Source organism: Melozone crissalis, unplaced genomic scaffold, assembly GCF_028551555.1.
Source record: "Melozone crissalis strain CALT ecotype California unplaced genomic scaffold, PUWL_Pcris_2 ptg000244c_1, whole genome shotgun sequence".
Taxonomy (NCBI): Eukaryota; Metazoa; Chordata; class Aves; order Passeriformes; family Passerellidae; genus Melozone; species Melozone crissalis.
Genome location: NW_026536003.1, coordinates 470660 through 487526, shown reverse-complemented (window position 1 = coordinate 487526; position 16867 = coordinate 470660). Strand labels below are relative to the sequence as shown.

Here is a 16867-nt window from a genome sequence, read left to right as displayed (position 1 = left end):
ACACACCTGGCTGCTTCGCCTTTTGGTTTGACCTCTGCTTCACCTTCATCCTTTAAGAACACCAAAACTGGGTTAAATGAAGGAAATTCATCGAATATATCATACCTTGCATAATTTCTCGGTTGTTTTAGGGGGAATTTAGGATTTGGGGATGCGTTCTGTGTGGAGTGCTGCTGTTGCTAAGGGGCAGGAATTTGATCTCACCCTTCTTGTGTTGCTAAGAACTCCTCCCCTGACCCCAACCCCAACTCCACCCTTGGCATACTCTATTAAAACTCCATGGCCCTTCCTGTGCCCTGTCTTTGGGGGTTACGAAATGGATTCCCAAGGGATCAGCCCTATTCCTACTGGATTCCAAAGGATCAGCCTCATTCTCCACTGGATTCCTAGAGGACAAAGCTTTTCCCAGTGGATTCCCAGGGATCAGCCCTTTCCCCACTGGATTCTTAGAGGATTAGCCTTTTTCTGACCAGATTCCAAAAATTTCAGCTTTTCCCACTGGATTCCCTGAGGATAAATATTTGCCCACTGGATTCCCACAGGATCAGCCTTTTTTACTGGATTCCCAGATGATTCTGACTGTGTCACTGTTTTTTTTTGTTTGTACTACTGCATTTGTATTTTTAATTTTTCCTAATAAAGAACTGTTATTTCTACTCCCGTATCTTTGCCTGAGAACCCCTTAATTTCAAAATTAATTAATGTCATCATCATCAAAGGGAGGGGTTTTACATTTTCTATTTCAGTGGAGACTCCTGAAATAGGGAGACACCCCCAAGGCTGGGCCATGTAAAATGGTTCCGGAAATATGTAGATTAGTTTATGGATATGCATGAGGGTCTATGAATATGCAACAGGCTGATGTTGTTAAACCAGATTAATTAAGGGGTGTCCCTGAAAATAACTGGGGGGTCTTGGTGGCCATAACAAACTTTGCTTTACGGTCCTTTTCTCCCATTACATCAGCCTGTTGCATATTAATAGGCTTTTCGCGTATCCATAAACTACTTTACATATTCCAGGAACAAAATTGGCTTAACCCTGTTTGGGGGTCCCATCCCCCTCCCAGCTCAATTTTTGGGTCCCACCCCCCTCTTTTCCCCGCTCTCCCTCCCCTTTCCGATCGTTCCCCCAGTCCCCTCCCCCGTGTTTGGTTTTGGGGGCTCCAAGCCCCTCCTGCTCTGTTTTAGGGTCCCGACCCCATTTTGGATTAATTTGGGGTCCCCAGCCCATCCCCAGGGTCACCTTCCCCCCCTCCCCAAATTCCGCCCCTGGCAACTGATGAGTCATCAGCGAGACACGCTCTGATTGGCTGGAAATTACACCCTTTCCCCCCCACCCCCGCGATCTCTGAGTATTTACCGCAGCGAGAGGGTTTTGTGTGTGGTCTGTGCCTGGCAAGTGATGAGTCAGAGTCGGGCCGGGCGCTGATTGGCTGAAAATCGCTGAGCAGGGCCAGTGCTCTGAGTTTGTGCCCAGCAAGTGGATCGTCATCAGTGCCGCGCGTTCTGATTGGTCGGGATCTGTTTATGGGTGGGGACCGGAAGAACTGGGGTTTCTTGGGGTTTCTTTGGGTTAATTTAGAGTTTGTTTGGGGTTTATTTGGGGCTATTTATGGACTAATTGAGCTTCATCTTGGGTTTTACTTGATTTATTTCTGTTTATTTGGTGTTATTTGGAATTATTTGAGTTTATTTGGAAGTATTTTGGTTTGTTTGGGTTTATTTGGGGTTATTTGGAATTATTTGGGGTTCTTGGGAGTTACATTGGTGTACATGGGGTTTTTTTAGGTGTACTGGAAATCATTTGGGAGTCTTTGAGTTTAATTTGTTGTTTGTTTTTTTTTTTTTTTTTTTTGGGGGGGGGTTATGTGGATTTTTTGGGGGTCATTTGGGGCATTTTCAGGTATTTGGGGTTTTTTTGGGTGTTCTTTGGGGTTTATTTCGAGTGTTTTGGAGTATTTAGGTTATTTGGGGTCATGTGGGGTCAAAAAACCCGGGAATGTTTCTCCTGTAAAAAAACGGGAATTTTTCGTGAAAAATCTGAGAGTTTTTCCCCAAAAAACCGGGAAAGTCCTTTAAAAAATCCCAGACTTTTCCCATTCAATAGCAGCGCGCCCCACCACAAACCATCCAATCACCACTCTTCATGTCCCAAACTAACGAATCATGGCGCACCCCACCCCAAACCAACCAATCACCGCGGGTATTCCCTCAGGAACAGAGGTCTTCCCGTGCGCGGATCCAACCAATCACCGCATGCCTCCCCACCGCCCGCCTCTCGCGCGCCGAATCAACCAATCACCGCAGGTCTCCCCTCAGCTACTCCCGCCTCTCTCGAGCTGAACCAACCAATCACCGCGCACCTCCCCTCGGCAAAGCCCGCCTCCCTCGCCCCTCTCCTGTCAATCACCGCGCCCTCTATCAAACCAACCACTCACCGGGCGTCTCCCTTCAGCAACTCCCGCCCTCCCCGCGCCTCCTCAACCAATCGGAGCCGAGCCCAAAGCAGCGCTCCCTGACCACGGGGCCGGGCATGGAGCGGGCGCCCCCTATTCCCCCCCCCCCCGCCCCGGGACCCCCTCAGGGACCCCCGGGAGCCGCCCCGGGCTCGGGCGGGTCCTGCGGGAGGCGCTGGAGAGAGCGGGGGAGGCGCTGGGAGAGGACGGGGGGCTCCGGGAGCTGCTGAGGAGGCGCAGGGACAGGTGAGGGGTCCTGGAGGGGTCGTGAGGGGAATTTGGGGAGGGGTCTTGAGGAGGTTTGGGGGGGATTTGGGGAGGGTCTGGGGGGAAATTGAGGGGGTTTTAGCAGGGTCTGGGGGTGCTGGGGGGGATTTGGGGAGGGGTCCTCGGGGGGTGTCACGATCGGTCCTCACGGATCGGTTTCGTGATGGTTCGTGGATTTGATCTCAGGGTGCAAAAAGAACCGACATGGTACAAGGGGGTTTGCAATGATAATCAAAACAAATGCACCTTTATTGAATGACCACAGCAAAATGCGATAGAGGGATTAAGGGAGAGAAAAGATAAAGGAAGAGAGAGGGAATAGGGCTGCCAAACATAGAGACAAAGTCCTTTGGTCCAGTCCAGTCGAGGATCCGCCTGCTGCATCGGTGACATCTCGAAGTCTCTTGCTAACTCAGAGGTTTTTATTATGATAACTCTATTGGAAATTGCGAGGAGGGATACAGATACAATAAGGAATAGATGTAACAGGTAGTCCATGCTCTCAGCAGTAAACGAGAGCCATTGTCTTCTTGGTCCAGCGGTCACAACCTGCAGGCAAACATCTCGCTTTGGTCAGCTTGCCTCCCCCACACACCTGCCCCGGGCTGGGGGTTTCAGTCCCAGTCCTTGGAAGGAGCAGAGGGGCCTTTTCACATGGGGGTTCCATGTCTCAGTCCTTGATGGAGAGGCTCCTTCCATCTCAGTCTGTCTGTCACGGTGGTTGTAAAACAGGTGAGGGTCTTCTGTGGGGGGACCACCTGAAACTCAGGAGAAGTCCAGCCAGGCCAAGAGGTGGGACAGCTTCCAAGGCTGTTGTTGCACAAAGGGCACGGTGCCCCTTCTTCTTCTCCTTGGGCTCAGTGTAGCACACAGCAAACAACAGCTGTGAGAACAATGGCTTAGCAACGCTCTCAGATCTAGGGTGTTGTTGGCATGTGACTTTCTCCTTTGGAGCCAGAGATTTAAGACAGGGGTGGTCTTTTCTTAGTGGTCCCCAAATGACGATCCTGAGGCAGACGAGGGAAAATTCAGGACCGACTCTTACACCAATATAAAATTATTTTTTAAATTATATAAATTTAAGTTGTATGGTCTTTTAATAAATTAAAATAACATTTTATTAAAATTAAAAAGTATTAGTTATTTTAAATAATTAGATATTCTTAACAAGGGTTGAGCTCTCCCTCCGTGCTCAGTGCAGGATGTGGGGAGGGGGCGATGCTGATGGTGCCGGGGGGGCTGCAGCTCTGGGGGCGTGGAAAAACGACGAGGTTCTGGTGCTGCTGCTCTTCTTCCTCCTCTTCTTCTTCTTTCCAGTTTCTCCTTCCCCCACCTGCTCCTCATTTCTTATCCTGCCTCCTTGTCCTCCTCTCTCTGGCCTTTCTCCTGATCCTTCCTCTTCCACTTCCTCTTCTTCCTCTTTCTCTTCCTCTTCCTCTTCCTCCTCCTCCTCCACATCCTCTTCCCGCTCCCCCCGGGCCCAGCCCCCACCCTTTGTCCCTCTCCCTCGTTCCAGATCCCTCCCCATCGCCCCCCCCCCCAAACCCCTCCCCATCGCCCCCCAATAAACGGCCCCGGGCCCAACTGGGAAGCTTTACTGGGAGCACTGGGAGCAGGCACTGGGCGGGGACAGAGCGCCAGCGGGGCTGGGGGGGACACGGGACCCCCCAGAATCAGCGGAGCGGGGACGGAGCGGGGGGTCCCGGCCGGGCCCGAGCCCACGGGGAGGGGCTGCGGCCGCCGCCGGCTCAGGAGCTCTGTGGGCACAGAAAAGGGGGTGACACCGGGCTGGGGGCCCCGGCGGGAGCGCACACGCTCCGCCACGGCGGGGACGCCACCCCCGGCACCCGCCCGGACCTTCTTGCGCAGGGAGAAGCCGAGCCCCAGCGCCAGGAAGACCAAGCCCAAGACGAAGCCCCCGATGCCCGTCAGCATCTTGCTGCTGGCGGCGTCCGGCTGCGTCTCTGGGGGGTCCGCAGGGCTCAGCAGCCCCAAAACCTCTCAGCGACACCCCGAGCCCCTCCCAGCGCCCTCCCTGTGGCCCCCAGCCCAGCCAGGACCCCCTGAAACCTCCCTCCGATCCCTTTTTGTCCTGGCCAGGAGCCACCAAAGCCCCTCCCGTCCCTCTCAGCATCCCACAGCCCCCTCCTAGGTGCCCCCCAGCGCCCCAGGACCCCCAAAGCCTCTCGCAGTCCCTTGGCAGCCCCAGCAGGACTCAGCCAGAGCCCTCCCAGGCTGTGCCCAGCACAACCGAGCTCATGGCGAGCCCCGCTTTGCCATCGCCGATCTCCTTCCAGCCCCTCGGGGCTCACTGCGATCCCTCCCAGTCACACCCAGCGCCCCCAAACTCCCTCCCAGTCACACCCAGCACCCCCAAACTCCCTCCCAGTGCCCACCAGGATCCCCCCAACCCCATCCCACCCTCCCCAGCATCCCCCAAACCCCTTCCCAGCCCTTGCCCAGCCCCCAGCCCCTCTCCCACTTCCAGCCCGGCTCTCTCCAGCTCCCTCCCAGTGGCTCCCAGCACAGCCCAGTGGCTCTGCCAGTGCCCCCATGGGCTTCCCCGTACCCCAGTGCCGCCTCAGGGGCTGCTCCAGGCTGACGTGCTCCACCTGGCAGCTGTAGCTGAGCCCGCGCCGTGGCAGCGTTTCCAGCAGCACCAGCAGCTGGTAGGTCCAGTCCCCGTTGGGGAGCACGTCGGTGGCCACCACGTGCTCCGAGAGCTCCTGCTGGCCCTGGAACCACCTGACCTGGATGGCAGCAGGGTAGAAATCCATCACGGAGCAGAGCAGGCGGCCGGGGCCGGGCTGGGAGCTCGAGGGGGGAACCAGCGAGATGGACACGCTGGGGGGCACTGGGAGAGAGGGTGGAGGTCTGGAAGTGAAGTGGGACTGAACTGGGAAAAGAATGGAAATGGACTGGGAGGGACTGGGGAGGAATTGGAGACGGGCTGGGAGGGACCCCTGTGGCGCTGGGATGAACTGGGAATGAACTGCGCGGCACTGGGAAGCCGAGTCCAGCGCGGTGCACTCGGCACTGCAGGTCTGCCTGGCAACAGATGAGTCATCAAAGGATCGCGTTCTGATTAGACGAGAAGCGTCAGTTTTCCGCGTGGCTGAAGTGGACTCGCGGGGGGGCGCTGAGAGGGAGTGGGATGGACTGGGGGAGCCATGGTGGTCAGCGGCAGGGACAGGAGGCCCCGGGGGTGTTCACAAGGAGGGCTGAGGGCTCTGGGCTGATTCCCAGCGAGGTTTTGAGGGGCTCCAGGGTCATTGGCCGGGCAGGGCCGGAGGGGACACGCTCTGCCCCGCGCTCACCTCGGCGCTCGGCGCTGAACGGGCGAACCCCCTCGTAGTTGTACGGACAGACCATGTCCACCACAGACCGTGCGTACGCCAGTGTGGCCAGGTTGCTGTTCCAGTCACTGGCCCACCCTTCCCCATAGGGGGTGAACCCCACGTAGTGCCCCACGTCGCTGTCGAACATCACGAACTGCTCCCGATTGTAGATGTACCTCTGCACGAACGTCATCTTCTGCGTGCTGTTAATGAAGTGACACTCTGACACTGCCCAGAGCTGGAACACGCCTGTGAGAGCAGGACACAGCGCAGGGGGTGCCCACCCAGCACCCCCCAGCAGCACCCCCAGCGCTCCAGGGCCCACCCCGGATCCCCACTCCGCCCCTCCTGTGCCCCACGGCCGCCACGGGATCCTCCTGCCCGCGCTGCCGCTTCCTCTGCCACCTTTCCCCCTTTTCCCCTTCCACATCCTCTCCCCTCCCACCTCCGGCTGCTCCCCAAATCACTTTTGGGGTCCCATTTCCCCGTTTTGCCAAAAACCCCCAATCTCCAGCACCCTCCCGCCCAATTTTGGGGGCCCCCCTCCCCTTTTCCCCCTTCTCCCCTCTGTCCCAGCGCCTCCCGCCCCCCGCTCACCCGAGAGCTCCGCGCCCGCAGCCGGGGGGGCTCCCAGCACCACCAGTGCCACCAGCAGGGCCCCAGCTGCCGCCCCTCGCCCCATGGCCGGGGCCGGGCAGGGAGCAGCAGCCCCAAAAGCAGCCGCGCTGCGCTGGGAGCGCCAGTCCGGAGCAGGGCGGGCTCGGCAGCGCCGCGGCTCCTGCCAAGTGGCTCCTGCAATCTGCCGTCAGGACCTTCGCCAGATGAGTTTTGTGTGAAAGGAACAATGGTGGCGTTGGTGTTTGGGTGCCTGTGGTACTGAGTGCCCGGCCGTCTGCTGGGGTTCTGAAATCCAGGTCACCCCTGTCCTGTCCCTCACTTCCCCCACTGCCCACCGGTGACTCCCTGCAGCAGCACGTGGGATCCTGAACGCGGCTCTGGGAGACACACAGACATTGCTGAGGGGCAAAGATGGGGGGGCTGGACAGGTAGAGAGCTGACCCTGAGGGTTGGGGTGCAAAGGACACGGGGTACCAGGGAGGGTTAGGGTACACGTGCCACCCTCATGGTGGGACAGCCCCAGAGCCCTCCCAGCAGGTGCAGGCAGTTACCCCGATTGGAAGGCAGAGATGAGGTTTGGAGGCCACAGAGTTACAGGTAGGAGTTGAACAGCCTTTTAGGGGTTTTATTATGTTTTTTTTTCAGGATTTTTAAAGGATATTTTAGTGGGCTTTTTGCAGGAGTTTTTTAGGAATTCTCTGGCAATGTTTAGGAACCTTTAGAGCTTTTTCAGGACTTTTAAAAGAAATTTTATGGCGTTTTAAGGGCTGTCTTACTATTAATTGGAATTGTTAGGGGTGTTTTCGGATATTTTGGGGTTTATTTTTAGGACTACTTGAAAGGTTTTAGGGCTTTTTGAGGAGTATTGAGGGTATATGGAGAACTTTTTTAGGACTAGGGGATTTCTAGGGTTTTTGGGGAAATTTTTTCAGGCTTTTTTAGGGTCTTATCAGGGCATTTTCAAGATTTTAGGGGTATTCTCAGAGCTCTTTAAAAAATCTCTAAGTAGTCCCAAAAGGTTCTTTGGGGATTTTTAGGGGTGTTTTCAGGGCTTTTTAAAAGCAGGATGTTTTTAGTGTATTCTGAGGCTATTTCTATGTTTTTGAGGGGTGTTTAGGACACTTTGAAAACTATGCCTTTTTTAGGGAATTGAGAGGGTTTTTTTAGGGTCCTTTCAGGGCATGACAGAGGCTGAGGGGCAGCTTGAGGGGTATGGTGGGGCTTGAGGGTGGCAGAGGCTGGGAGCTGAGGGAGGAGCAGGGAGAGGGGACAGTGGGTGACACACAGAGATGCTGAGGGTGGCAGGGGCAGCTGGAGGGTGACACTGAGAAGCTGGGGGCTGAGGGGCAAAGGAGAGGGATGAAGGGTGACACACAGGAGCTGAGGGGCAGCTGAGAGGGGCCTTGAGGGGCATAGAGGGGGGTTGAGGGTGACAGACAGAGCCTGAGGGGTCAAGGGAGAAGGCTTGAGGGCTGCACAGTGCACTGAAGATCAGGGCTACAGGGAACAGCTTAGGAGGCAAGTTAGGGTACAGATGCACCAGCCCTCAGCCCAGCCCTCACCTCAGCCTAAGCAGCCCCCCTAACAACAGCACAGCCTTTTCCCCCAACAGCAGCACAACACAGCAACCCTGACAGCGAGACCAGAGCGGAACCCACCTGGTGGGACAGGACAGCAACCCTCACACCAGGACAGCGACAGAACTCTCAGAGGACAAGATCCACGGCAAAAAGGTAGGCAAGGCATCTGAGGGTTAGAGAGATAGGTGGGGTGTCACAGACGTCTTTTCATAAAAATCCTTTCTTTAGGATTTTGCTCCCTTCTGAGAAGCTGTGGCCTCATCAACAAAGTGTAAACAATGGTTATCTGCTGCTCTGGAATGCAACAGGTGCATCCGTGATTGGTCTCCTGTGGATGTCTGGATTTACTGACCATTCCTGGCAGAGCTGCTCTCGCTTTCTGCCGGGGCACAGACCTTTGTTATTCATTCTTTTCTATTCTTAGCTTAGCTAGCCTTCTGAAAACTTTTCCTTCTATTCTTTGTAGTATAGTAATAATGTAATATATATCATAAAATAATAAATCAAGCCTTCTGAACATGAGGTCAACATTCTCGTCTCTCTTTACACCCTGAAGACCCATGTGACCACTGTGACAATTGGTGAACCCCGAGTGAGTGAGGAGGACAAAACCATCAATTGGTGACCACTCGTCTGAAGAGCAAATTACTTGAAGAGACCCCCAGAGGAACAATTGCTGCACTGGGTAAACCCTGAATGTGTGGCATTGATGGTTGCTTCACAAGTGACCACAGAAGTGGATTCTAGCCAGGAGCTGAAGAACTGAAGGTCCTGATTTGGAGTTCACAGCAAGGCTGACCACAAAGAGAACCTTCTGAAAAGCCTCCAGGAAGATCTTCGGAAAGCACAGTAGCGCGATGGAGCTGGCCAGAGTGTGCTGGACTCTTTCAAAAGGTACTGTTGGCTTTTCCCTTCCTGAAAATGCGGCCCTTTGTAGTTTGTGGCTGCTGATGTGGAGGGCTTCCCCCATAGAGGAGGAGGTTCGGTTCTCCCCTTCAGAGGAGAACCTTATTGCCCTCTGGCAAAAATGGGGTGAAGAGGATGGACTTTGCCTTTTGGAGACAGATTTCTATGAGTTTTTTCGATGGGCAAAGATTTTTGGGTTCTTTATGAATGTGCTCTGTGCCCTTGATGCTTTCGTATGGGAGTGCATGGACTCCATTTTCCAATTCGTTTTGGACCGTGGGTTGGATACCCCCAGATTTATCCAGCATTTAGGATGTTCTTTCCAGTTTTGAACCGGAGAGCAGCTGTTTTTCCCTGGATTGCCAACTGCCACGGGCTTGTCCCATTTCCTCTGACTCCAGCGGGAGAAGATCCTTTGGAAGGGGATGATCTGTTGCTTCCCAGCCCCCCTGCATCCCGGCAGTGGGGGGGAAGTTTCGCCAGGAGCCGAAGTTTTTTTTACTGCGTCTTCGGAGCGTGCTCAGATGCAGCCATCCCTTCCCCCCCTTCTCTCTCTCCGGGGGGATAGGAGTGGGCTGCACCGCCCCTTACAGCCCTGCAGGCCCCGCCCTGGCCGGCCTCCTGGGCCCTGCCCCGCTCAGAGATGGGGGCAGCACCGGTCTCCGAGGTCCCGCCTGCCAGGCCTGCAGGGCCTCCTCCCCGACCCGCCCCGCGGCCGCCGCCCCGGGTGTCCTGCCCGTGGCTTCACCGGCTTCCCCGCCTGCGCCTGAGAGCTCAGAAACACCGCTCCCTGCGGCTGTGTCGCTGTTGGTAGGAGACGCCCTCGGCGACAACGGCGACTCGGCACCGCCCCCCCGGCTGTCCTGCTGCGTCCGCCAGCGCCCTCTCCGGCCCCGCCGCCTCAAACCGAGCCAGTGCCTGTTCAGGATGATGCTGGAGACGGCGTCGAACCCACGGAACCCTCGGGGCAGCCCGCAGCAGCTCCTGCACCCAGCGTGGCTTCCCCCCCGAGTTTTTCGGGCTGTCCCGGGGCTGCCCCTGCGGGGGAAGCTGGGACAGGGGAAGAGGGCACCGGCCTCCCTTTCCGTGGAGGAGGCATGGCCTGACAGCTGGCTGTGGGTGCAGCCCGTCTGCCTGCGTTCAAAATCAGTATTCTTGGCGGGTTGGGGGGTGTTTGGTCAGTTGCTTTCCTTGGGGGGTGCAAATCTCTCTGCCGCCCCTCTCGCGCCCCAGCGGCGAGGGGCAGGTGGGTGCCGGGAGTTCTGCCTTTGGTCCCCAGCCCAGAGGGGGTGGTGCCGTGAGGCAGATGGGAGACACACCTGTTGCATTTGCATTGCAGAGGGCACAGCGGGAAGCGATCATGGCTTGTTTGCTGTGGAGAAAAAACATTCCTAGACACGAGATGAGGGTTCTTGGGGCTTCTTCTATTTCCCTGCTGCTGGCATGCCTTGGTGATTTTGGGGAAAAGAAGCGTTTGGTCACCATTCCATTGGCAGTGTGGGGCCAGGCTGTGGGAAGGCAGAGCCCGCCTGCCATGTTGGGCCTGGGCTGTTGGGCTCGGGTCCCTGGGCCAGGGCCACCTCCCGGCCTCCTGATGGGTTTGGTGGTTTTGCTTCTCCCTATCAGTCCTGGCCCGCCTTTCTGTGGGCCAGATCTGGGGTTCCTGATCCCTCCACATGGGCCAGGGCCCCCCAGGGACTTTCTTTGGCTGCTCTGCTGCTGCTGCTGCTCTTTTTGAACACCAAAAAAAAAAAAAAAAAAAAAAAAAAAAAAAAAAAAAAAGTTGAAATAGCTGGCAGCAGCACTGAAGCATTGAAGGACCAAAAATTAGCTTCAGCCCAAAGTTATTCAATAAAGGGCTGTGGCAGGACATTCCAGAAGTTGTCTCAAATTGTTTCAAATTGTTTGATGACTGTCAATGGCCTTTGATAACTATTGATGGACTTTTCTGCAGCAAGCCTGTTTCAGGACCAACAGGGACTTTCAGAGATGGCAAAGAGGAACATCTTCAGTCCATGGACTTTTTCCTGAAACTCAGCTGTTTGGGCTTGAACTTTCTTTGCATTGTTTTTGCATTTTCTTATATTGTAAAATTGTTTTGGTGATTTGATAGAATTGTATGTTCTACAGGTGAAGAAATTCCCTGTTCATTCCACACCAGCACCTGAGTGAAGTTTTGATTGGCAACCACAAATATTTGATTGACAACCACAATATTTTTCTCTGCACAGCAGAGAAAATTACAAACACTTTTTCTTTTTAATAAACTAAATGAAAAAGCTGACATGTCACAGACATCTTTTCATTAAAATCCTTTAGTTAGGATTTTTCCTGCTGAAGCTGAGAAGTTTCAGCAACAAATGTAAACAATGGTTATCTGCTGCTGTGGAATGCAACAGGTGGATGCGTGATTGTTCTCTGGTGGATGTTTGGATTTACTGACCACTCACGGCAGAGCTGTTCTCGCTTTCTGCCGGGACACAGCTCCTTTGTTATTCATTCCTTTTCTATTGTTAGCTTAGCTAGCCTCCTGAGAACTCTCTTTCTATTCTTTTTAGTATATTCATAATGTAATATATATCATAAAATAATAAATCAAGCCTTCTGAACATGAGGTCAACATTCTCGCCTCTCTCTTCATCCTGCAACCCTTGTGACCACTGTCACACACCATTTCTCCCATACAAGCACTGAGCAAAGAAGCTGGGTTCCCAATGTTAGTTACCGCAATTTCTACATCATCCTGTTCCCCCATTATGGATTGGTAATTCAGGAATCTCTGTGGGGAGAGCCAATGTCCCTCCTTTACTTCCAGCACTGCAGACACTGTGTGGGACACCAGCACAATCATCTTCTGGCCCAGGGTGAACTTGTGTGCTTCCTGGATGTTCACTGCCACTGCCACAACAGCTCTGGGGCATCCTGGCCACCCGTTGCTGCTGCATCCAGCTGCTTAGAGAGGTAGGGTGTCGCAATACGACACGAAATGAACGACACTCACACCCTGAGATGTCCAAGGCAAAGAAGGCACATTTTTTTCTGGACCTCGATATTTATAAAATTCCAAAAGCATCCACGGATTGGAGGATGAAATTGCCACCTCTCCAACCACACTGGTCAAACCAACAGTCCATCAATTCTCTCCTCCTCCAGAAAGGTCTGCAAAACAATCATTATTTACATGAAAAGTGTGTAAGAAGCTCCATTACAAAAATGTAAACATCAGAAGGCTTAGAAGAACCTTCAAAGAACAGGGCAACATCTCACCCTTTTTCTGTTTAAAAAAAAAAAAGAAAAAAGAAAGAAAGAAATATGAACAATGTTAAAAGGAAAAATGAACAATGTTCAGTGTCCACTCATGGAGGAATCATCGGAGTGATCACTCACACCATCTGTACCTGAGTCATCACTCAACGATTCATCCACTTGATGACTTTCAGTTTGGTCACGGTTTCCATTTTGCCCGTGTGCTGGATTCTGTCTCTGCAGTCGCAGGTCAGGACGAACACACTTCAAAGGTACCCAGCGTACCCCAGTATCTGTGGATACACAAGCATACCCACGCCCCAAAGTGATAAGGTCATAGAGACCTTCCCACTGTTTGGGACTAAATTCCGCATCTGAACCTTCGCTTGAGGCTGACGTGTCTCATCCAGAGCCTGCAACGAAAGGTGATGATTCAAAATGACAGGATTTTTTGAGTTCTGTGGCACAGTAAGATGATTGATGGTGTACAAAGCTTTTGCCAAATGACTGTGTGGGGCTTTACCCTACATTCCCCATTTTTGTTTCTGAAGAACCCACTTCAGAGTACCACAAGCATCTTCTACAATAGCCTGACCAGTCGGAGCATGAGGGATACCAAACCTGTGCGACACACCCCACAACTGCAGGAACTGCCACATCTTCTGTGATGCATAAGCAGGACCATTGTCTCCTTTACACAAATCATACAGAGGAGACAGTTGTGTGTTGGTCAGTCCCAAGTACGGACGTAACCAAGTGATGGCACCTACCAATTTCTGGGCATCATTCAGTGTCTTCACCAAATGTACAAATGGCACCTCCTGGTGTCTGATTGTCTATTCCAGAATTTTGACCTCCAAATACTTCCAAGGAGGTTGTTGTTGAACCTTTTCTGGAGCCACCTGCAGCCCATGAGAATACAAAGCATTGAGCAACTGAGGCTTAATCCTCAGCAGCTCGTCCTGGATGCAGCCACAAAAATGTCATCCATAATCATACAGACGTGCATCAGAAAACTGCTTGTGAACTCCAGACAAGACACAGGCCACATACCATTGGCATATGGCCGGAGAATTTCGCATTCCTTGGCGCAAAACTTTCCATTGATATTGCTGTGTGGGCTCAGCATTGTTAATTGCTGGCACCGAGAAGGCAAATTTTGGTCTGTCATCAGGATGCAAAGGAATTGCAAAAAACAATCCTTCAGATCCACGATGAGGACTGGCCAGTTTGCGGGAAGCATGGTAGGCGACGGCATGCCCGCCTGCAATGTTCCCATGCTTTCCATCATGGCATTGACCTTTTGGAGGCCTTGTAACAACTTCCATTTCCTGTATTTTTTCTTGATGCAGAAGACAGGAGTGTTCCAGGGACTGGTAGAAGTCTCCAGATGACCCTGGTCCAACTGCTCTTGCACCAGATTTCAAAGGTGTCCTAGGGTGACGTTATGATGCTTGTGTCCCCATTCCTGTGTTCTGTTAATGCTGGATATCATGTTCTGTGCCTTTAAGACTGGCTCTGAAGAGTGAAAGTTTTGTTTGGGTATTCTTATCAGCCTGGCGGGACACAGAGAGACTGCGGGTCTTGATTTTGCTGCTTTTGCTTTTTGCTTCGCTCTCTCTCTCTCTGCTCTCGCTTCTGCTTGCTTTTGTTCCTGCTCATTAACTAGTTTAGCTAAACAGTCCAAATTCCTTCCTGGACTGTTTGTCCTCTCCTCTTTTTCGACCATCTCGAACCTGCTCCGAACTGGGACCTGGGAACACCGAGAGTTTGCACCTTGTGGCTGCAGCAGCTGCCCCAGCGCCGGAGGGACTGAGAACAGAGCGACCACCCCCGAGAGAGACTTTCTGAATTTGTCACCATTTTCAGAGCGGTGTCATCTGGTATTGTTCATTCTGTGTGCTGGGGGTGCTGTGCCTGTTAAATAAACAGGTTCTTTCCTCTTCTCTCTGAGGAATCCTTCCCAAACCGGCTGGGGGGAAGGGGCCATGAGGGTTTGCTTTCTGGAGGGGCCCCCTTTGGAGATTCTCTACCAAATTTACCCTAAACCAGGACAAAATTTGGCACCCAACATGTGGGGCTCGAGAGAGAGTGGAAAAACCCTGTTTTGACTGCATATTAGGTTGCTATTACTCTGTGTTCGTTTAAATCAGCTAATAGCCATGCTTTTTGAATTCATAATGTCTGTTGGGCTGAAGGTTTGCATGCATTTCTGGTCCCTAGGGTTTTTTGAGATTTTAATACCTCTCTGGTCCCTAGCTTTATTTTCTTATCCAGAAATAGCTTTAGTATTGTCCCTAATACGTACCTTTTACATCAGAGGGGCAGCGACCAGAGTAGCTATCCTGCTGGGCTTGGTGGTAATGATGCGCAAGAAGTTTATAAACATGCTAGGGTCTGCTCCAGGTATGAATGGTTGTCCTGGTTTAGGGCAAATTTTTTAAAGAATCTGGAAAGGAGGGCCCCTCCAGAAAGCAAAACCCACACGGCCCCTCCCCCCAACTGGCTCGGGAAAAAAAAATTCCTTGGAGAGAGGTGGAAAGAACCTGTTTATTTGACTGGCACAGCACCCCCCGCACACAAAATGAACAATACCAGCTGACACCACTCTGAGAAAGATGGCAAAATCAGAAAGTCTCTTTCGGGGGTGGTTGCTCTGTTCTCAGTCCCTCCGGTGCTGGGCAGCTGCTGCAGCCAAGCCTTCGGTGTTCCCGGGTCCCAGTCCGGAGCAGGTTCGAGATGGTCACAGGAACAGGAGAGGAGAAACAATCCGGGAAGGAATTTGGACTGTTTAGCTAAACTAGCTAATAAGCAGAAGCAAAAGCCAGAGCAGAAGCAAGAGCAGAAAAGCAAGCAAGCAAAAGCAGCAAGGTGCAAGCTAGAAGTGAAAAACAACCCTATGTACTGCTCATTTCTGTGTCCCTGATAAGGGAAACCCAAACAAAACTTCCACTCTTCAGAGTCGGTCTTAAAGGCACAGAACAGATAAATGGGGATACAAGCATCATAACGTCACCCCAGGACAATGGTTCATGGCTATGGTTATGCATCCAGTTTGTTGCAGAAGGAGCAGGAGGGAATGAGGTTTTTCAGCCTCTGCTTTCCTTCTTCTCCTATGAATCCGTTGCATCACTAGTGAAGGATGTTCAGTTTCCCCTCAATGTTCAAGAAACCATCTTCCTGGTATTCAGTCTGGTAACCTTCCTCTATACAGCCTGCTGCTTCTCTAGGATGAGGGCTGAGATTTCTAGATGGGCTGATGAGACCCCTGACTCAGGAGTAGACCCAGGTGTGGAAAATCCTAAGTGGTGTGGGAAATGGGAGGATATGGGCCAAATCCTGAAGGAATTCTCTGGCCCTATAGTCTGGGATTTTCCCCATGAACAAATTCAGAACCCAGCTGAGGTGGGGAAATATCTGAAAGAGAAGTACCAGGATGAGCCTAAGGAGAGGAAGGTCATTGCAGTGAGCTGGGCCCTGGCTTGTGCTCATCGCTCACTGCTAGATCCTGTCGGGCAGCAGACAGAGGCAGGGGGGCAGGGAGATAAATCAGCAACTATCCCGGTGACTCAGGCTGCAGCCAACAGCCCAGGCTCGAAGCCAGCATCTAAACCCATGGCTGTTGCTACTAGCACTAGAAGTGGGAAATGCATGGACAAGACCAATCAACCAGGGGATGATGATGATGAAGGAGAAGGAACCTCAATGCCTCCTGACATAAAATCAAGAGTCAAAGCAGCAGGTGCAAGATCAGATGCAAATATTGAGTCCTTTTCCCTGAAGGACCTTCGTGGCCTACGGAAGGACTACAGTCGAAGGTCTGATGAATCCATAATTAGTTGGCTAGTCTGTCTCTGGGATGCTGCAGGCGAGGTTACAATTCTGGACGGCACTGAAGCCAGGCATTTGGGATCCCTGTCACAGGATCCTGTCATAGACCAAGGAATGATGAGGGGGGCTAACTCTCACAGCCTCTGGGAACGGGTCCTAAAAAGTGTAGCAGAAAGATACCTGTGTGCAGATGATCTCTATATGCAGCAAACCCATTGGAAAACCATAGAACAAGGGATCCAATGCCTGAGAGAAATGGCAGTGGCAGAGATTATCTTCACTGATGATGTAACAACTAGGAACCCAGACTTAGTACCATGCACGTCTGTGATGTGGCGAACACTCGTACAACTTGGGCCACATGAATATGCTTCTGCCTTAGCCATCATGAAGAGGGATGAGAGGGATGAGACTGTGCTGGATATGGCAAGGAAGCTCCGAGCATATGCAGATGCTGTACATGGCCCGACACATGCCAGAATCGCAGCGGTAGAAACACTTCTGCAGAACTTAGAGGATAAGATAGAGGAGAACCATAAGAAGCTTAGAGAGGAGATTACAGAAGACCTTCTCCAAATCTCAGCAGTACAGATCCGAGGTTCTGGTATCCAAGGCAGACGTTT

At 52.6% G+C, this 16867-nt stretch overlaps 1 protein-coding gene across 1 annotated transcript; it reads right to left on the bottom strand.

The window, feature by feature from the left end:
- Window positions 1-4588: 4588 nt before the first annotated feature.
- LOC128949496 (class II histocompatibility antigen, B-L beta chain-like) lies at window positions 4589-6745 on the bottom strand (the record flags this gene model as incomplete). The annotated part of the gene is made up of 4 exons (XM_054294350.1): window positions 6661-6745; window positions 6043-6312; window positions 5295-5579; window positions 4589-4689 (listed from the first exon to the last, which is right to left on the bottom strand). Coding segments are annotated over exons 1-4 (741 nt in total), but the record flags the coding sequence as incomplete, so codon positions are not given.
- Window positions 6746-16867: the final 10122 nt, after the last annotated feature.